At 42.2% G+C, this 21,425-nt stretch overlaps 1 protein-coding gene across 2 annotated transcripts; it reads right to left on the bottom strand.

The window, feature by feature from the left end:
• Positions 1 to 3,422: 3,422 nt before the first annotated feature.
• Positions 3,423 to 21,214, bottom strand: LPL (lipoprotein lipase). 2 transcript variants are annotated; one of them, XM_082074430.1, is made up of 10 exons: positions 20,954 to 21,214; positions 13,966 to 14,132; positions 13,655 to 13,834; positions 13,023 to 13,134; positions 10,960 to 11,193; positions 10,474 to 10,716; positions 9,231 to 9,351; positions 8,226 to 8,408; positions 6,946 to 7,050; positions 3,423 to 5,566 (listed from the first exon to the last, which is right to left on the bottom strand). In XM_082074430.1, the coding sequence occupies exons 1-10, from the start codon at positions 21,021 to 21,023 to the stop codon at positions 5,521 to 5,523; spliced, it is 1,461 nt and encodes a 486-aa protein (XP_081930556.1). In that variant the 5' UTR covers positions 21,024 to 21,214; the 3' UTR covers positions 3,423 to 5,520. The 2 variants fall into 2 exon arrangements, with proteins under 2 accessions (XP_081930556.1, XP_081930557.1); XM_082074431.1 differs by having other exon boundaries at positions 13,966 to 14,129.
• Positions 21,215 to 21,425: the final 211 nt, after the last annotated feature.

Here is a 21,425-nt window from a genome sequence, read left to right as displayed (position 1 = left end):
CCAAAAAATGCTGGGAATATTTGTGAGAAGTCACCCAGCGATGGTATTTAACATAGTGCCTCAGCAGATCATGACCTGATATTGTGTGCACTTAGTTTGTTTAATAACGCATAAGAGGAGCAAAGGCAAGAAAGCTTGAGCTGTGCTTTCATTTTAAAACCACGATATCATGCCAGGTGTTAGGAAAGCCCACAAAAAGACTTTTTCCAGCCTCAATGGGGTTTGGATTAGCCTCATACTGTGAGGGCATGGTTGGCCTTTTCACCAAGAGCACAAGCCTGGTAGCCCTCTCCTCACATAAAGAATCAGCCATTGGACAGGTTTACTAATCCCAAAGGTTAAAGGAGCCTTGTGCATCAGCAACAGCAGGAGTAACCCCTGAAAGTTCCTGAATGCAGCATGCCACAGGAACAAAGCAAGGGGCCTCACAGGTACATGAGGACCTGGAAAGGAAACCTTCTCAAGTCTTTTTTTGTTTGTTTTTTAATGCTTCTTTTGAAAAAATACGGTTATGCTTAGCATATTTTCAACCTGTTCTAGCATGGGAATCTGTTCCTACAGCTCCTAATTTCCGTGAAGTGTCTGTGCATACAAAGAAGTGAAGCTGGCACTGGCAGTTCTCTCTGTTTGGGAGTGTCCTTGTTTCAGTATTTAGAAGGTTCCAGGTTTACAGCTTATTGTGGGTAAAAAACCCTGTGGTAGGTGGAGCAATGTGAGACGTGTCCTCACTTCCTGGCGCTTTTGGGGACAGACACAAGGCCAGCCAGGCTGTCTCACTGCTCAACCACTGGTTCAATGTGGTGGGGTGATGAACAGTAGCAGAGACTCTCCAGTCATTGGTGAGTGGTGAGACTAATGATATCAGGTTACTTCCCACAGGAAGGGCCTACAATGCAGAACACAGTGTTTATCTGACATGAATGGCTGAGAGATTACATCATTGGACATACACTGCACCCACACACTAACACCTGCTACACCCACAGTGGTCCCAGTTTAGCATCTGCTTTTCTGATGTGGATGCATTGTTCTGCCTGAGCTAACTTGAAATGATTTAGGGAAGCATCCTGAGCATTGCTTAGCAGAGATAGGACCACACACGGATATAAAGGCATTGTTGAGACAGGCTCTATATGGGATGTTCTGCCAAATGGTTCCCTTCCCTTCCTCTTCTCATTTCCTTGTTCTCCTTCAGTCACTGGAGAGTGCTAATCCCTTTATTTGTTTATGTGTAAACTGGTGACTTCCCAGACCTGCTACAAAAGACTTTGACTAGAAGACTTTTCTGGAAAGAGGCAGCAAGAGAAGATAGAAAATTTTTTCCTAAATGATGACTTGGTGGCAGTTGGATTGGTCCCCTTGGACATAAGAATTTTCATATTGCTATGTTTGGATTGATCGAGTCATAATATGGACAGCCCTGCACTGACAACTTTAAACAAAAAGGAAAATACTACAGCTACCTTAATTCTCTTTTATTGAAAATTTGTTTTCAATATCTGTTTTTGAGCAGCTTTGAAAGCAATGCATTTGCAACGTCTTGCTCATTCAAAGCAGAAAGCTTCTGAAATTTCATTCACAACACACAGAGAAAACCAGACACATAACTATATCTGAAGGGAGAAAATAATTTTTCCATAACTAGTCATCACAGTGAGAAGGAAATAAAGCTTTGGTATACAAAGATGTGGGATATACACAGGCCTTCGTGATTTCAAGGGTCACAGAAATCAACCACCCACTTTACAGAAACTGAAAGAGGAATAGTTTTTCCATTGCTGAATCAAATGAGTGCTTTCTCAGCTTTTATGGAGGAACTAATCTTGGACTTTAGATAATAAGCTATTATTCTTGCTCCCTGCAATCTGTTTAAAACTTGTGAAAACAGGTGCCACATTTCAGTTACCTATGAAGAACATGGTGCCTCAGCAGGAGAGTCAAATCGGCTAACTACCAAACTGCTAATTGAGAATGGAGACACCTATGGGCAGCACATTTTTTGCTGGTTCCAAAAATTCCTCATAATGAAATGTGTAGAAATAAAAATCTAGGAGCTAGGTACTTGAGTCAGGACGTCCTTGCCTCACAGGTACATTAGCTGAAATTCTTTCTTCACCCTTTCTTTCCAGCCAAGAACGTCTCTTTCTGCCTGTTCAAGCCACTGGTTAGCCATAGGGCATTTGAACACTGCACATAGTCCTCACCAAAGACAGCTGGCAGGGTGAGCAGGGGTCACCACCTTTCCTGATGTAGTATGGCGTTGCAGAGCAAGATGTAAGAGTAAAGGGGACAGGGAGACCTGGGCAAAAAATATTTCTCTGCTTTAGCTAATAATGTGTTTAGTATAGTGAGATTGCTGTGGCTTTAAAAGAATCATGGTGCTTTTAGAAAATGTGATCACAGGCCTTGTCTCATATAACGGCAGGGGTCTTTCCTCTCTCCCAACCCAGACACTGACACAGAGAAAGAGAACACCTGCTGCCAGCATTTTCATGCATTCTGTCTCTGCAGATTGAGTTCCTTCCCTGTCTTCCCTTTTCCATTCATTCATCCAGGGTACTCCATACTCCACCTCCAATTCCCCCTCCACTTCCTCTCCTTTCATCTCTTTCCCTCTATTTGTCCTTTGCCTTTGTGCCCAGACCTTTTCCATTTCATACCTCCCTTCTCCTTTCACATGGAGTGAAGGTCTGCTCTTGTCAAAGAGCTGCCTCTGGCCAGGTAAGTGTTGGAAGCAGAGTCCCTTAAGTCAGCTCAGAGCTGCTACAAAGACTCCTAATATTGTCCCCCATGTGCATGTTACTACATCTCTTGTAAATTCTGGCAAACCCCTCTTAAAGACCTTTGCAAAGCCTTGCTGTGTATTGCACAAAGCAAACTGTTCCGGTGACAACCACCAGATGTGGGCCAGAGTGATTGTTTTCCCCTGTTACTCCCTTAAGGGGCAGTGGTGATAAGGGAATGGTGCTTCCCTGATAGGCCCACAGGGTCAGAATATATCTATTTTGGTACAGCAATGAGCAGAAGCATAGTTCTGACACCTGCAGGGGAATTAAAAAACACAAAGGAAGAAGTAAGCCTTTTGATGTAAGGGCTCTTGTTAAAAGGGCATTAAGACTTGAAAACGACAAAGTGTAAGTCACTCTAGTGACAGGGATACTACTTTCTCACACATTATGATTCCTTGAAGTCTGGAGACATGATTTTTGTATTTCCCAAAAGGAAAAAAAGAAAAAAAAAAATCACATGTTGCTTAAAAAAAAAAGTGTGTATATATATGTATATTATACATATATATCTATATACATATATATCTATCTTACCCTATCTTTTCATCCCAGAATCCAAGTAAGAGGCTATGGCCTTCACATAAAAGACAAATAGCACATGGCTTCATCAAAAGGAAAGTAGTGACTTTGGCATCAGTTTGATAATTTTATTAAAACCATAGGTTTCCATTCTGTACAAAACTGAGGAGCTTCCTTTTTTAAAAAAGTTTTAACCACATAGGAAATAACACAGTATAAGTAGTTTGTTGATAAAAATCTGTTTGAAAGCTATATACAGGATTAATACCACACAACTGTATTAATGTAGAGACTGTCAGCAACTTCAGCAATATATACAAACTACCTTTACACACATAAATACTTTATTTACAGCTAATAAATAACATCTGAAGCTAAATCTTGTGTCCTCCTGTACAAGAACCTTCCCTATTTTGTATCCAAGTTCTGTATGTGTTTGTATTTGATCCTGTATTAAGAGCACAACTGTTCAGACACTTTATTTTCAAAGAATTTAACTCTTAAGAGAAAATTGCAATACAATGTTAATTCTACAGGGAATAAATCATAATATTTATTTTTAGAGGTCTCAAATGCAATGACTCAACACCCAACCCCACCCTCAGTGACTCATCACATCTCTGCTGTAGTTTAGGGGTTAGGAAATCAAATGTGAGCAATTTTAGAGTTATTAATATTCCAACATATTGCACTGTTTAAGACTTTTATCCCCAAATATACTAGCAGCCACAGCTGAAAAAAAAGAAAAACTGTGCATATAAACTCATACATATTAGTTTTGCTTTCAAGATGGGATATTGCAAAACCCACCACCTCCACAGTCTGCACATGCAGAATAAGTCTACAAAAGACAGCATCAATAGCTAACATTACACTGTGTCTACCTTTGAGCACTTCTACCGGCCCAGTATTTTGTTTGTCTTCTAGAAGGCTAAAAGAGGGCTATTGAACCTTTCAGAGCACTAGAAAAATTACATACTGCTTAAAGGGGAAGTAGAATATGTTCAGTATATCTATTTTTGGCAACTTGCAGCACATCTAATTCAAGTGTTTTTCAGAGCAGTCATTCTTGTTCATCGCACAATCAGGCTCCTTTTAACAGTCACAGCTCCTGCTTCTTGCTGAATTCCACCTCATGTCAGAAAACAAAGCAGCGCCTAGGATCTAGCACTGTATCACAGCCAAGCAACAAAACCAAGGTGGGTCACTCACAGTCACAATCCCAGTACAGGGAACCATAAGTATGCTTGTCACCTGTCAAGTGGATTCACCTGCACTGAAGACTGCATACAGCAGCCACTCAGCTGCATGGCTGACATTCGGCATCAAAGAGCAGAGAAACTGTCACATACAGGATGTAAGCAAGTGGTGGGGAAAACAAACAAACACACACACACACAACAACCTGGTAACAGTTCATTATTCACAGAATGTTGGAGAGTAGATGGTTTCATTTTCAAGGAACGAAAGCACAGATGAAAGGTTGAATATCTGCACAGGACATCAGTACTGCTGTCTTCTCCTCCAGCTGCTATTTATTTCAGGTTAAGCTGCATAGAAGTATATAGCTTAACAGATCATGCCTATTGTTAAGAGGCACTGGCATCTACCCCCGGTAAAACACATCCATAACCACAAACTAGAAAATTAATCCCCATATTAAGTCAGGCCCTGACACGTTTTAGTAATACAAAGGTGGGGTTTTTCAGGAGAAACCTACTCATTTGCAAAACACACACTTGAAGAGAATGAACTCTAGCCACTGAACTGTCTGAAAATCCAGCCAGCCAAGCCAGAAAAAAAAGCTGTCCAATTTCAGAAGACTCCTGAAAAGAAAGAAAAGCCAGGTATAGGGCTTTGCTTCTTCTCAATAAATACTAGAAAATTGCTATAGAGTATTTGATGTCAAGAAACCTTGTCACAAGGCACGATGATTAAGCAAAGTTACTTATTCCTTCCCAGCACTCAAGCCTTTGGCAAGTTGTTTTGCAGATTTCTTTTTGTTTTTTCAACTATTTGGATAATGTATCTTTATGGTTAGTACTTGGTATGCTGAGACTTCCTTACAAGAAGTCTCCTAAGATAGCTAGAAACAGCAGGCAAAAAGCCAGCAGCAGATAAATATTTCTATATATTTGGTTCTGAATATCCAGTCCACTGGGATGAACAGACCCTCCTCCTCCCCAGTGAGGAAAACCTTCATTCTTGTCACTTAAGCAGATTCATAGGCAGAATTTTCTTTGGAGGTTTTCTTGGCACTGTGGGAAAAAAGAAAAAAAGATAGATGAGGAAGATGCAAGATACTTGTTCCTTTTTGTACTATTTTTGAGACTTAAGATTAAAAAAATACTATTTAGCAGGGAAAAAAAATTATGTGCTTGGGCTTTCCTGGCTGCTGCTTGATTTTACACATGTCAGATACAAACACAGATCTCTCAAGGCCTCCCCAGGTCATTGTCCTGGAGTGAGGTTCAGCACACGTGCCTCTTTATGAAAAACTAGATCTCAGTCTGTAAGTGTTCCCATGAGACCTTTCAAGCACAGGAATTGCACTAAAATAAATATGACCACTCCTCCAGCTCAAACTTCAGTGGATGAAGTCCAAATAAAATTGGCCCCACATATGAAAGTTTATTCTGGGTTAGAAAAATAATTGATCAAAAAACTAAAGTGCACCAAGGGCAACACAGATCAACCTCTGATCCAAATCAGAGATGCAAATCTCAGGAAGTCACTCACCTGACAGTTGCCAACAGAAAGCTGTGTGCCAGGGAAAGCACAGGCACAGGTACTACTCAGCTCCTGTACCAGCCTCTGAATCTGCTGCTGGTGACTGAGGAGGGAGGGCTCTGGACTGACTCTGTTTGGATGTTCTTCAGTTAAGGGTAAATGTAAGCTCTCTTCAGATAGAGGCATGCTTTCCTCCATGCATTAGTGCCTTGTCTGTAAACTCTCTCTAACAGTCATTTATACTTGGGAGTGGAGCACCTCCCTTATGAAGAAAGGCTGAGGGAGCTGGGTCTCTTTAGTTTGGAGAAGAGGAGACTGAGGGGTGACCTTATTAATGTTTATAAATATATAAAGGGTGAGTGCCACGAGGATGGAGCCAGGCTCTTCTCAGTGACAAACAATGATAGGACAAGGGGTAATGGGATCAAGCTGGAACACAAAAGGTTCCACTTAAATTTGAGAAAAAACTTCTTCTCAGTAAGGGTGACAGAGTACTGGAACTGGCTGCCCAGGGGGGTTGTGGAGTCTCCTTCTCTGGAGACATTCAAAACCCGCCTGGACATGTTCCTGTGCGACCTCACCTAGGCATTCCTGCTCCAGCAGGGGGATTGGACTAATGATCTTTTGAGGTCCCTTCCAATCCCAAACATACTGTGATACCACATGAACATGAGGGGCAGTGACTTGTACTTGCTTTTCAGACATATTATCAACCACACAAGGAGATGGTTAGCAGATAAACAAATCAGGGATTTTTCGGCTGCAAAAGTTACCATAAGGAAAACTCAGGTTAGTCCCAAAGCCTTGAGAAGACTACTGCACCGGTCAACTAAATCAAGAAGTTTTGTTAGATCCTCCTGCTACAACTCAAGTTTCTCCCAAGCCAAAAAACAGTGAACATTCATACCCTCCTCTCTTCCTGTTGACAGGCTGCTCCAAACATTTCACAAATATTGCTGCCTCTTCTCCTTTACTGAGACGCGAGGTGCCATCTCGAGAACAGAACACCACTCTGTGGAATAAATATTGGACAATCATATGACTAAGCCAGATGTCTCTTTTTAACCATAGAAACAAGACTGGTGCTTGGAAGCAGCCTTTATACTTTGTCATGTAAGGCACTACTATTTTACAAGCCTATAAGAAAATTTTTAAAAGAAAATTCTGTGACAAAAGAAACACTGTGCATGATAAACTGGTAAATGCACTATGCATGGACCTTAAATGTAGCCATAACTTTCACTGGTCCTATGCATAAAATCTCCCTGTAGCTAAGAGAGCAGAAGCTTTGTTCTCAGTCTCCTGGGTCTTTATTTACACCAGTCCTTGTGGAACTCTTTGTGAGGTGAATGATCTTTGAAGAAAGCCTTACTACTGCATATTTTTGCAAATAAAGTAGGTTGCCAGCTCCAGCAAACCAGAGCAGTTGCTTTTCTACTTATCAGTACTTTCCCCACCCCTACGTTTGTTCAGCTCTGATAACTGTTCTTCGATCAAGTTCACCTTGTTTATCCAAACAAGCAAAATATTATTTGCGATATCATACATAGGACATTCATACTCTGGTCTGGGTTCATTTTCTGCTAACAGATCTCATGTCTATTAATGAGTATTTCAAAAGATTCAGATCAAAGCAGTTCTGTTCAGACTTCGCTGTTCTAACACTTATGCATTAGCAGAGTCCTGTAACAGTCACGTGTTTCAATTTTCACCCACCATTCAGGTATTCAACGGCTAAGAAAAATCCAGTTTAACAAAGCAATGATTTCTGGTGCAAACACTTTTGGAAGGGTGTCTAAAAATCTCTAAGCATGTTATTTGCAAGAAAACCTATGCAAATGTCCACCAAGAGAAAGATGGAGAGGAACTGCAAATACAATCAGAGATGCTGGTTCATGGAGATCCTCTCCTGTATATTGTAACTAACCTAAAGCACATGACAGTGGTATGCAAATGAATTACATGGGAGTAAAACTACATATTGCAGATCCCAATGGGAGCAAACAACTAAACCTGGGTGACAAAAATGCCAGTTTGGTGCCACTGGAGCCCTGATTATCAGTACTGCACCCATTTGTAACAGCTTTCCATGTTTTGTTCCACCCTGTGATACACCAGAAAAAAAAAAAAAAAATCAGGAAACACTGTCAATTAAAACTAATATGGCTTATAACAATCAAAAATTACTTCTTCTGAGTTTCTCCAGACTTCACTCTGACTCTCTGGATGTCGAAAGTAAAAGGAGTCCACCAATCTGACCAGCTGAAGAAGGTATCTTTCTCCCACTGCAGCTTCAGCATAAGCAGGTCACCAATGTCCACTTCGGTGTAAATCAGGAAGGAGAAGGTCTTGTTTGAAGACACTTCAGGCCTGTGGGAGGGAAATAAGGAAAAAGAAAACACCTCAACCAAAAAAAAAAAAAAAAGGAAATTTTGGACAGATAAAGAAAATTAAGTGGAAACACAACCAGGACTTTATGTACTTCAGAAAAGAAGAAAGGAACAAGCAACTTTGTCCACAGTTCTGATGAATGGAATAAAAAAAAAAAAAAAGCGCTTTTGTAGAGGCAGAAGGAAAAGCTTTCTTCAGCAAGGCTGGTAAAATCCCAGGACAGACTGCAAGGCAAGAGGTACTCCAGTACTCCAGTACTGATGGCTCTCAGAGAAGCCAGACAAACACCAGCCAGGAACAGTTTAGGTTTCTTGGAGCAGACAGACTGTTTTCCAGCCCCATTCCCTGCCAGCCCATGTGCAGGGATAGTAGTACAGACTTCTGCTTATTTGCAGAGCTGTGGAAGCATATCCCATGCCTCTGTCAGCTTCTGCCCTGAGGCCTTCAGGCCCATCAGACACTCAACTTCAGGTTGCAGTCTGCATTAAGGAACTTTAATACATAATGCTACTGAAAAGAGAAGAAATCACGAAAGCTGGCACACCACAAAAATTCTTATTAGGCTGACACACAGATCAGAATTCACATTTCTATATTTCGGACCTCTTACCAAGATCAGCTCTTACAGAGCTTAGATCTTTAGCTTCAGCAGTAGATGCATCCCCTTGATCAAAGACCAGGGCAGATTCTGGAACCCTGTAAGAATTCTGTAGCTGGAGCTAGAACAAGTTTTTCAGCTGGAGCTTTAGCAGATTCAGATAGATTCAACAGTACATTGCAGTTGTTTCTGTAGGTACTCACAGTGTAAAAGCAATGTTCTCACTCTCATCTAGAGTGCCATAGAGAGAGATCAGGAATGGCTGGTTTGTCTTGGTTGTATTAGCCTTTCCAAAGAAATGAATCTTGACCTGGTAATGAAAGACTGGAAGAACACAAAAGAAAAGGCCGTTTGGAAAAAAAGCAATCTCCAAAGAAACTGCTGGTGACAAAACCACTCAAAACCCCTCATGCACAATCCTACGCTAGAATATGCCCACATCAGTAAACTGAGATTTAGCTCCCTGCAGCTATCCAGAGAACTATTTTTGTGAGAAGGTAAAGATTAGGATGCACAGGAATCATGATTAAAAAACACCTTTGCAGTTCTTGCAGCTATACTCTGCATTTATGTTGACTGTCACTATAATAACCCCAGCGTCTGCAGTATGACCTTCAAGCCCTTTATAAATGTGTAAGAATTGCCATTGCTGACTTGAAACAAGTGAGCTGTGCTCTCCTCATACAGGAGCCCTGGTTAAAAACAAAAAATTCAACCCACTGACACTGCAGATTAAGCACCAAATGCCAACAAAACACTAGTCTTGCAGCTGTTGTAACACTACAGGAATGTGCCAATTGCTGGTTCCCCACAGAACGCGCACAATGAGCATTCCAGGTGGTACAGTCAAAACTAAGGAGAAAAAAAAAAAAACTGAGTAAAATCCAACTCAGAAGCTACTTCCCTAGCTGAAAGCCTTCCAGTTCTTTCTGGCAGTGTCTTTCTCAGATGCACCACTGTGGCAATGGGAATCAGGAAATGCTGTGATATTTTAATGAGGACCAGTGCTCCTTTGACAAAGGTACTACGAAAGGCACAAGTCTGATGGTTGTACATCTTCAAAGATGTTGCTCATCATGCTGGGCTCTACTGATTATTTTCCCAGCAATAGAAAAAATTCATTTGGATGAAGAGTACTGAAAAATTTGAAAGACTCAGTTGTTCCAAGTGACAGGGCTGCAGAGTAGGTCTTCTTAATTTTGCTACTTAGAAACTTGTTACAAACATCTTTGCATTCTACCCCCACTTCCACACCTTGAGTAAGATACTTTTTCTTTTCAGAGACTGCCCCTTAGCTTGTGCTTAATGGCAAACTGCAGGCAAGCTCCACCACTGCTCACCACAGGCACTAAAGCTGCAATATTGTCATCTGCAGCATGCACCCACCCTCACACACAGCTGAACAGAGGTACCAGTCTTGCTTGCCAGAAAGCAAGCAGGACTGACCTTTATATGGCATCTGAGCACGAGTCTTCAAATACATTTTGGTGTTTCTCTTCGTCCTCACTCTGTTGACCTTGTAACCCAAATTGTTGCAGCGGTTCTTCCGGCAGCTCAGGCAGAGACCCTTCTCAAAGGCCTCCTTTGTGTTGCAGCGGTAGGCCATGCTGGGCTTTTCTTCATAGAGGAGTGAGTCAATGAAGAGGTGGATGGATCGTTCATGGGAGCATTTCACCAGCTGATCCACATCTTGAAAACAAAAATGTGTAATATGTATACACACATGCATAAAATGACATAAACTCTTAAGCAATGCTTTCAACAGCCATGATCCACTATGTCAGAGCTGGGCTTTTTAGGCTGACTTTTAAAAGCACTTAAAACAACAAGCTCCTGTGCCTCTCAAAGAGATCTTTGCTTGCAAAAAAACCTGCAGGCTATTGAAAATATCCCTTTGGATGTTAACAGATGTTTGTTTCAGATCAGCCTCACCTGCAAAGCCTTTTTCAGCAATCAGACGGAGTGCTTCTCCCAAGTTGCAACCTGGCTGGAAACCTCCACCATTAGGATAAATATCAATGTGTCCAACAGGCTTCTGGATCCCAATGCTGCGATCTGGAGAACCTCGAGTGTAAGTGTGTAGTACATCCACGAAGTCAGCATCATCGGGGGAGAGGCGGGTGACAGCATCGGCATACTCAAAGGAAGGACCAGCTGGATCCAGCCCTTTATGGGGCAAACAAAAAAAATTAGATTCTCTGCCAAATACACCAACAGTGATAAATCTCATGTTCAGCTACCACATTGGGCTAGAGTATTAAGTAGCATTCAGGTATACAGGAGAGTCAAATACACTACCTTGACATGCTGTCACTCTTTAAAAAAAATGCATGTAAACATATGTAAAGAAGCCCGAATAACTTCCTCACAGCTGTTGCATTTCCAGTGAATGGAAGAAAGAAGCTAGCAAATATTTTCTCAATGTCTTCCTGTCCTGTCATCTACTGTAAAATTTCTATCTGAAGCGTCTGAAGTGTGGAAAATGTCTTGCTGCTAACTCCCTGCTAGGGGAACTAGTGGGAAATACAAACAAGAGCTTCACTGTCTACATGCCTAAGAGGAAATTATGGTAAACTGTCAAGCTGCAGCAACACTGACATCAAAAACACCCAGAACTATTCTGCCAGTGAAGAGATACCATCTCTTGATTAGACAGCTACTCGAGAGACAGCTGGAGGCAGAGCTGAATGGACTTATCTTTTCTGTAACCCTCATCAGGGACAGGCACCTAGGCTGCCTACCACTTATTAGCCTCACCTGGTCTGAGCTGCCTCACTCTCTCCTGTGAGGACTTTGGGGACCACATCCCATCACTCACTATGCTCAAACGTGATGCTTCTTTCCTGGGGAAACATTCATCCTGGGCACTAAGAGCAACTGTGGGGTCATAACAAAGGGCTACTGGTATTTGTGTGATTTGGCAACCTCAGTGAAAGTACCAAAGCTGCAGCTGAAAGACAGGAAGGGGAGAGGGACTAGTGATTTTAATCTGCCACCTCCTAGGAGTCAGCCTTTCACAATGCAACCGCTGCCTAGTCAACCCATGTACCTGTAGACCCAGGATCAGAGCCAGGCTCATGTAAAGGAGTAAAGGGTGCCAGAAGGACAGGAGCTAGACTCCCATCTGAATGCCAGTCCCAAGCTCTCTCAGCAATGAAGATACCATAGATAAGTGATTTTCTCAGCCTCTGCTGATGCTGGCATTTCCTTTGTCACAGAGATCAGTACTAGGGGATCAGCTTTCCAGGTACCGGGCTGTAAAATAAGTCCAGAGTGGCTGTGCACTCTGCCTTGTCTAGCACAATTCTCAGCCTCCAAAAATCACCCTATGCAGACACCTAAGCATGCACAGGAACAAAGTAAGCATATGTATACTTCCCTTCCCAAAATACTTCCAGTATGGTTTTCAGCCTAGAATATTACTTAAGCCTGTCATGATTAAGTTTTTCTAGTAACCCACAGTGCACGTCTTCTGATTATCTGTCCAGTCTCCCTCTGAGACCATGTAAGCTACTTGTATTCATAGCATGCCATGGAAAAGAGCTTTGTAGGTACAACCCTCACTGTAGGAGGATCTACTTCCTGTTCTCTTTTAATGGCTCCCACCCATCGCAAGGTATGACCACCTAGATGAAGACAATCAGCTGAAGTTCTCATGCTACAAGAGATACTGTGACCTTCTCCAAGCTGTGGATTTGGCCAGTCTCTATCACACCCCCCAACCAGTCTCTTCTCATGGCTGATGAATCCCTGCCTACTCACTCTTTTTGTGCAGAAGCAGATCAACTCTTCTCACCCATCACCTTTGTTGTTCTTTTCTGAACCTTTACCAGTTCTACTACAAAAATGTCAGTCCTGCTGATTCTATAAAGCATGAATACATAACCTCAGTACAGCCAAGAAGCAACAATTATTCTGATGATTTTCCAGTGGAATATTTCAGCATGGAAGAGACATGACTACATTCTACATTCTGCAACCACAGGTCTTCTTACCAGTAATTCTGTTCACCTTCTTCTTAGTCAGACTCCCAGCAATCCCAGCAGCATGAGCACCAAGACTGTACCCCAGCAAGTGAACATTGTTGAGAGGATAATTGAATTGCTCCTGAAGAAGAGAATAGTTTAACGAATGAAGTCAAATGGGAAAACATCAGAAAGCATAAGGGAAAATGTATTCTAAACACTGGGATTTCTCTTTGAGCCATGAATAACAGAATGAACACTAAATACAACTAACATAACACAATTTTCAGCTACCCCCTTCCCACCAGTTTCTGGATCTCTTAAGTATTTCCCAAAGGCAGGCCAGACTTCCATTTCCCAAGGGCTGGCTGCTGTATAGCAACCTGTCTTTCATAGCTACTTCTCACAAAGCCTTCAGAAATACTGTAGACTTACAGGGTTCCACAGACCACGAGGTAAGGCTTCCAGACCACACTATAAAAGTCCTCCTTATGTAAGCAATAATTATTAAATTAAAGCTGGGACTTTACCAGTCCAGCAAAAGTACTGTCTTGAACAGCTTAACTCAACCTACCCCACAGGAGATAACACAAGAGCATTATTGCTGTTTTGTCTCCTAGGAGATTATGTACAATGTGAGACATGTTAACTAAATGTCTTACCTCCATCCAGTCAATAAATGTAGCAACATCCTTTCCCACCAGCTTAGTGTATGCAGCAGATACTGGGTAGTGCTGCTGAGCTCGAACTAGCCAGTCCACCACAATGACATTTGAATCAGGTTCCCTCTTGTACAAAGCATCCACCAGCTTTGGGACCCAACTTTCATACATTCCTGTCACCTGTTGGGTTTTTTTATTAAAAAAAGACATATCTTAATGTTATCTGTGGTGTATAGACACCTCAGCTGTTTTATCTAGGACAATTTATCACTAATGTGGTTGAAAGGGATATTCCTCCCCTTTCTTCTTACCGTCCACCCATGGATCACCACAAAGGTTTTACTGGTGTGATTGAAGTTGCACTGTGCCAGGCTGTCAACCTGCCCAGGAATCAGGTAGCAGACATCCTCATCTGGTTCTGCAGGCGTCCGTAAGGAGAACTTGCTCTCAATTCCCTCGAAAGTGGTCTCAGTTTCTGCTATGCAAGAGCACAGGAAACATACAGCAGTGTTTTAGGAGTAGAGAACTGCACAGAACAGTCATAAATAGTCATGCAGGAAAGCAGCAAGTTCCTACCATACTATTAAATATTTTGGTGATGCATCTTCCACATCAGTAATCACTCATTCCACATCAATAACCACTACCTAACAAGGCTCTTTATAGCACCAAGTAATTGCAGTGTATGAAGAGCTGCAAAGTCACCACTGTTTTTGCAAAATGCTAATTTAAACTTTTTATTAATGGAGGAAAACAGCAGGTGAGGAGATCAGACACTCATTTTGAAGGCAGTATTTTTTCTGATAAGCAACACTGCAGGAAAAAAAAAACCCACAACATCTTCCTCTGCCTGAAACTATTTTGAATCGGCAGGGCAGGGTAGGAGGAGGTGAAGATCATGTACTGGTGGTGACAAAGCATGTGGTGGCTTGTAAAGATCACTTCTTAGAGAACTCCCTCTAGCTTCAAAACGTAATTTTTGCTTATGTTCCTGCCAAAGCAGAGAAGTTACTCTAGCCTTCATACTCACTGCTTCCTCTGTCTGGGAAGAAACTTACATCCCTCCTCTTTTTACATCTGATTCAACACTTAAGTACCTCTATATCCAGCAGACCCTGTAATTAATTGTGGACTTAAACCAGGCCCTACTTTGTCACCTTGCATTTAGCAAATATTGATTTCCTGTTCTCCAAGTGCAGCTGAACTCAGACCAACTCTGTCCTGCTCAGTATCGTGAGTATTGTGTTGCCTGACATCACAACCACCAATCTTTCACAAACTCCTAAACACACACTAATGAATGGCTCCAAGTCACCATAGGGAATGCAAAGGGACACAAGCAAGGACCTCATGCCAGACACACAAAGCCCCATTTCCACTCTCCTTTTTCCCCATTGCAGAAGAGGTTTTCTATGATAACTGTATTTCTCCATAAAGTTGTGCTTCATCACTCAGAGGTAATGATTAACAAACTACTTTTTTTTTTTTTTTTTCTAAAACTCAGGTTTTCTGGTCTTCTCATTCAAGCTACCAAACTCAGCAGGGCACTGACCTACACCCAGCCTCACTCAACCTTCAGGTAGCTGTAAAAAGCCTGGGAGGTTCCTGCTGTGCTTGGAGAGCCAGAGAAATCAGGTCTAACCTCTCACATACTGTGTAAAACCAGCACACAGGCTGGCAACAAATGAGCGTGGACAAGCCTTGGAGAGACTGCCATCATCCACAATAAGTGGCTTAACACTGCCTGAATTCACCAAAACTTCTCATCCGTTAAAAGCAAAGCACATGTAAGGAAGCAAGAAGAACCTTTCATTGAACAGAGGCAGCACTCTGCTTTAGGTTTTGACCTTGACTGTGCTAGGCTGGCTAGCTAATCCAGGATAATCACACTGAGGACCCTCTTCTTGCCACCCTGCCCCTAAAGAAGGGATAAAGTTTGAGAAACACACCTCTCCAACCAGTAGAACTAGTCACTAAAAGCAAAATTTACCAAACTAACCAAATGCCAGTCTTTTTCAGAAGTTGCCCCTTATATTTTTGCACATTCAAAACTCCATTTTCTAACTGAAAGAGTACAAAACTTTCTGAAACAAATCTTTAGACTTACACAATCTACTTTTTAGCCAGAGAAGTCCCAAAGGCTGATTGGCTAAATATGAAACTACAACTTTTCATCCAGCAGTGAATCAGTAAAACCTTGAAATGACCAAGAACAGCTTTCAATTGTAAAGCATACAATGCAAGGACTTTCCATTATGTATATTCCTGCCCAGCACAGGAAGGCTAGCAAGAGTAGTCCACCTGCTCACTAGTTAATAGTGCTTCCTTTCATACTTAGATATAATTTCCCTTCTGAATTAAACCTGGTAATCACCCAAAATCTAAATTAAATTGATATCCTGTCTTATAGTGAGTTTTCAATTACAATCAATTACAATGCTAGAATTCACATATTAGTTCTTCTGGAAATTAGCTTAAAATTGTAAATTTGGTTTACTACAAGTGCACCATACTTAAAGGTGCACTTAGAAAAGTGAAACAAACTTAGACTGCAGTTTGGTGTCCCCTACCACTAAAGATGTACAGAGTGCTTCCCAAACATTTACTGTTTCAGCCTAAAAATCTTTGGGTGGGATTTAAAGACATAGGAGCTCTGAGATGCAGTCACAAAGAAGAAAGCAGCAGCTGCAAAGCAACAACTCACAGAATCACAGAATATTAGGGACTGGAAGAGGCCTTGAAAGACCATCTAGTCCAATCCCCCTGCCGGAGCAGGGGCCTCACCTAGATGAGGTTACACTGGAATGTGTCCAGGCGGGCCTTGAATGTCTTCAGAGCAGGAGATTCCACAACCCCCTGGGCAGCCTGTTCCAGTGCTCTGTTACCCTTACTGAGAAGAAGTTTCTTCTCAAATTTAAGTGGAACCTCTTGTGTTCCAGTTTGAACCCATTACCCCTTGTCCTATCATTGGCTGTCACCAAGAAGAGCCTGGCTCCATCCTCATGAAATTCACCCTTTATATATTTGTAAACTCATGAGTTAGAGAAACGGCAGAAGGCCACTCAGCTCATTTAGCTATGTTTTACAATGAATTGGAAAGCCAGAATAAATTCTTGTTTGCATGTTTTATGCTCACAAGTGTCATTTTGTCTAATGTCCACATATGCTCAGTTGCCAGCAGCAAGATACCCTCTGGACGAGGGAAGTGTGTGTGGTGGGATTTGTTACAGAATTCTTAATGATGTGCTCATTGAGAAGGTATCCTCAAAATTCACCTGAGTATGGCTTTACAGGTTCTGTATGGCTCAGAGCATAACTTGTCTGCACCCCATGTTGTGCTGCACACCTTACCTCCCACTTTCTGCAGATTAAATTATAGAAATGCAGCAGAGATACATCATAGTATGTACACACTCACTACACATACTTAGAACTACATGTACCATTCTTAAAAGCTATAGCAGAGAAGCTACAAAGCATACAACTTCAGAAAACTAGCATTTCCCACTTGTACCTCATAAAGTATCTCGGTCTATTAAAAAGCTATTCAGAACTAAACTTTATTATACATAGGCTTTTGTCAGACATTTGCCTTATAGATTTAAAATTAAAAGACTTGAATCATGTCCTAACTGAGCTAGTTCAAGTTAAGTCTCACTCTTACAGCATTACACAAAGCCAAAGAAATGCAGAGGCAGTCCATGTATACACCCACCCCTGGCTAGTTAATGATGTGCTCTAACCCAAATTCATTAAACCTAGGAAAACACAGAAATAAGAAGCGTTCAGCATGTTTCTGAAAGGTGGATATAAATTCACTTGAATTTGCATCAGGTATTACATAATGGAGATACAGAAGTTAATAAAAAGAAATTTCTGTGCACCCATATTGAGACACCGCAGTAGTTCTTCATGACAAGAATGAAAGTTCCTTTCCAAAACAGGTCTTGAGGAAAAACAGATCTGGAGGTAAAAATATGTAGACAAAAACAAATCCATGCTTTTGCTAAAAATCATGTTTTCTCAAGTTTAGTTCAATGGAGGTGTAAAGGCATGTGTTTCATATTGCAAAAGCTTCCAGGCACACAGTTGCAAATACAAGTCCCAGTTATTGTACAAAAGTTTTCTGGCCAGCGCTGTGGGCTAACAGTTAACAAGGTGACTTACAAAGGGACTATTTAGGGAACTAAAAAGGGAGTGGAATTAAGAGTTAAACCACCAATTTCAGACCCCAGTTGGCTTTTCTAACAGCCCATAGGCTGCATTGCCAAACTCAATCATTTTATCATGCTCTGCAAATTTTCAGATGCTTTTCTTACACCTCCATTTACATTATCTCTGTTTTCATATTTTAAAAAAGTTGTCCTGTACGTCAAGGTATAGAGAATATTGTAGAACTCAGAAGAAAGTGGGGGGAAAAAAAAAGGCTTAGAAACTGGGAAAAGTCAGCAGTTCCATTTTCATGTTTACACCTCAGGATGCTTTGGACTTGCAATTTTTAAAATTCCATTCAGTTAGGGACTCCTATCAATTTTGAAAGCATCCTACTGATTTTAAGCATTCTGACACTGTACCTATACAAGTTTACACACTAATCAAGTGAAATCAGCTTCAGGTTTCCTTTATGGGAAGGCCAAGGTGACCCGGCAACTGATTTTGATGAAGAAAACTTTATCACTGGTCAGCTTAGTAAAGAATGCGACTTTTGAGGAAGTAACAGCATCTGTAATACTAATCAAAAGTTAAATTGCCTGCATCAGACACAGGATGCCAAATATTATAACAATGCATTTCCAGAATCAGTGCACCTGAACTATGGCTGTAAAAAGGGAATCTTTGATAACAATTTCCTAGCACCATGCACACAGAAATGGAAATGCTATTAGCTAGGTGCAACGATCATTAGAAATTACACTGCTAGACTGTGTAAACTCAAGCCTACACAGACACAGCAGTAAACATAAGCACATAACAGACATTTACACAAAAAGATGGAGTTAACTGGAATAACTCTTCCCTCAGCTGATAGCAACATTAGGATCATTCATCCATCAGTCACCAAATTACTAAATGAGTTCTAAAGCAAACTCATGGTCAGCTATAATAAAGAGGCTGTATCACAGAAATAGTTATCATTTAATTTGATCTACACTATAAACTAAAAGCAGACTACTGTGTGTTGCAGTCCCATGAAACCTACCACACAAGTCAGGGTATTGTTGAACTTTGCTGTAAAGAAATTACGACTTAAAGTTTATTTATGTCTTCTCTTTCCTGAAAGTATGTTCTCCTTAACTTCCCAGGCAGAGTCAATGGAAAGAGCAACAACTCTGAACAGCAGCTAAGCCAAAGTTCAGACACTGAGCTGGAACCTTCCAGCCCAAGTCCTGCAGTTGGCAAAACAAGGGCAAAACACAGTTCTGACACTGTGCATGTGGGTGCTCAGCCCTCTCCACAGCACTCCCTGTCAAACAGATTCTTACTCAGCTGCAGCTGGGGGCTTGTAACTCAATCCAGCACAGCTCTTGCAATCCATCAGTCCCTCTGGGATATCTGGAATTAACCCAACACAATAAAACGCAATCACTATCAGACTTTGCAGTATGTAATATGGAGGAAAGGATGCATGAGAAACCCATACCTTGCAAGTAGTTCCGGCACACAGGAGATTCCAGCAAGCTTTTAGTTAGGAGTACTAGTGCTCATGTTATTCTACAGCGCACTTTTGATGCCTGACAGCTTCAACTCTGGGCCTTCTCAGAAATGCATTGTTTCTGGAAAGGCCATGCCACAGCTGCCCTGGCAGGGCTGTCACAAATACAGCCATAGCAAAACCCAGCAACTCACATCATACAACAGCATAAATCTGCTGTAAACCCTGACTCTGGATTCACATTGGTAAAAGTAGAGAACATAATGTGTTCCTAGTAATATTTTTATCTTTTCTTGGAACAGCAATGTTATCTTCACCTAGAATATTTTTTCTATGTTGTTTATGAAATACTCTGGATTCCTGAAGGGCTGGATCATGTATTTTCCATGGTTTCAGAACATTTTTGCTGTGGTGTGCAAGAAATAGTGCACGACTGAAGGCTTGGATCAATTTAGGATGATCACACAACCTGTTTTCATAGAACCTGTTCCTAGGGAGAAATAGTTTAATCATTAGTAAGTCTGTTGAAAATCAGTTCCTACAGGGATGAAATCTTGCTCTGGGAGGATAGTTATTTTACTGTAGAGAACTTGGATACGGTGATGAAAACTGCTTTTGATTGCCTCTGATGGCACAAAATCGGATTTAAAGTGCAAATACATTCCTTTAGCTGTGCCCTAGCACCCCATCCTCTTACTTTTGAATACTTCCCTTCGGCTTTCTTGTACACAAAAGAAATAACAAAGACATCTGCGGTGAAAGAGCAGCAGTTTCCATATTCCGTTTTAGTATCACACAGTACCTCTAAGAGCTACAGCCACATTTTCTTCTATGGCTGTGGACTTTAAAGTATACACATTATGTGGGTGAGATCAGTGTAAGTAAGTTAAGACTGTGACAGGGCACTGATAACTAAGTTTGAGGAGCAGTCACCTCCTAAACTTGTCTCTTTGCTTATTAAAGCTGCAATCATGTCATGATTGCCCAAGAGAGCATTAGTGAGCATCTAGTAGTAAACAAAGCACAATCATATGTATATACAGATATTTTGAGAGTACACCCCTCTGATTACTTTTTCACTAATGGATTCTGCTGCATTAGAGGTGTTAACTACAAAACAAACACATTATCGTTACACTGATGAAACTCGGTCTTGCCTTAGAAAACTTAGACCAAGAACCGTAGGAAGTTGAGATACAGGGCGAGTCCCATGCCCAACAGAAGGTCCTAGCCCCGCTGGGAGCCGAGGGTGTTACCGCTGTGCCAGTCCACTTCCCAGCAAGGGACTCTTGGAAACTACCTTGCTCCTGAGGAAAAAAACACAACCCAAACCTTCACAGCCCAGGTCACCAGCGGGGCATGTTGTGCCCGGGCAGGGGACCGGCTCCGGGTCTGTCCTAAAGAGGATGCAGCTCCCCAAAGCGCCGCTCTCCAGCGCCTTCCGAGGTCATCCCCGCCTCTCGGGCCCCGCAGCATCCCCTGCACCCCGGGAGAGCCTTAAAAAGCGAAGCTGCCAACTCCTCTTTCCCGCAATGTCGGCGACATCTACCTTGCACCCTCCTCCCAGGCATGCCCAACAGCTTCCCTGCACCCCCTGCCCCGTGCGTGCTGGGGCTACTCGCCCCTTCCCCGGGCCGGGGACTTACCGCCGCCACCGAGAACAGCCACCCAGCGCAGACAGAGGCAGAGGGCGACTAGGAACGCTTTCTTCCACATCTCTCCTCCTCTCTCCTTACGTTTTGCCGCGACAGAAAGGTTTCGGTGCAAAAACGAAACAAAAAATAAATAAGTTTGTGGTTAAAAAAAAAAATACAACTGCAGAACAAAAATAATGCAATGAATCACTCTGTTAAGCGGCCACGCAGTGCCCCAAAACAGACGACCAAACCTTCCACCAGCGCTCCCTCCCCGAGCTCTTATGTGCCCGCCACTATGCAGATATGCAAATGACCCCCACATCCATTGGCCGCGCTCCGCGGGGTTGGGCTGCCGCGCCTGAGGGCGGGCAGGGGGGCCGTGCCGTGCCGTGCCGTGCCGTGCCGTGCCGTGCCGTGCCGTGCCGTGCCGTGCCCTGCCCTTCCCTTCACTTCACTTCCCTTCCCTACCGTTCCCCTCCCC

This window comes from Streptopelia decaocto (assembly GCF_964273445.1).
Source record: "Streptopelia decaocto genome assembly, chromosome: Z".
NCBI classification, from domain to species: domain Eukaryota; kingdom Metazoa; phylum Chordata; class Aves; order Columbiformes; family Columbidae; genus Streptopelia; species Streptopelia decaocto.
The sequence above is the reverse complement of the archived record's forward strand: the minus strand, read 5'-3'. Positions and strand labels throughout refer to the sequence as shown.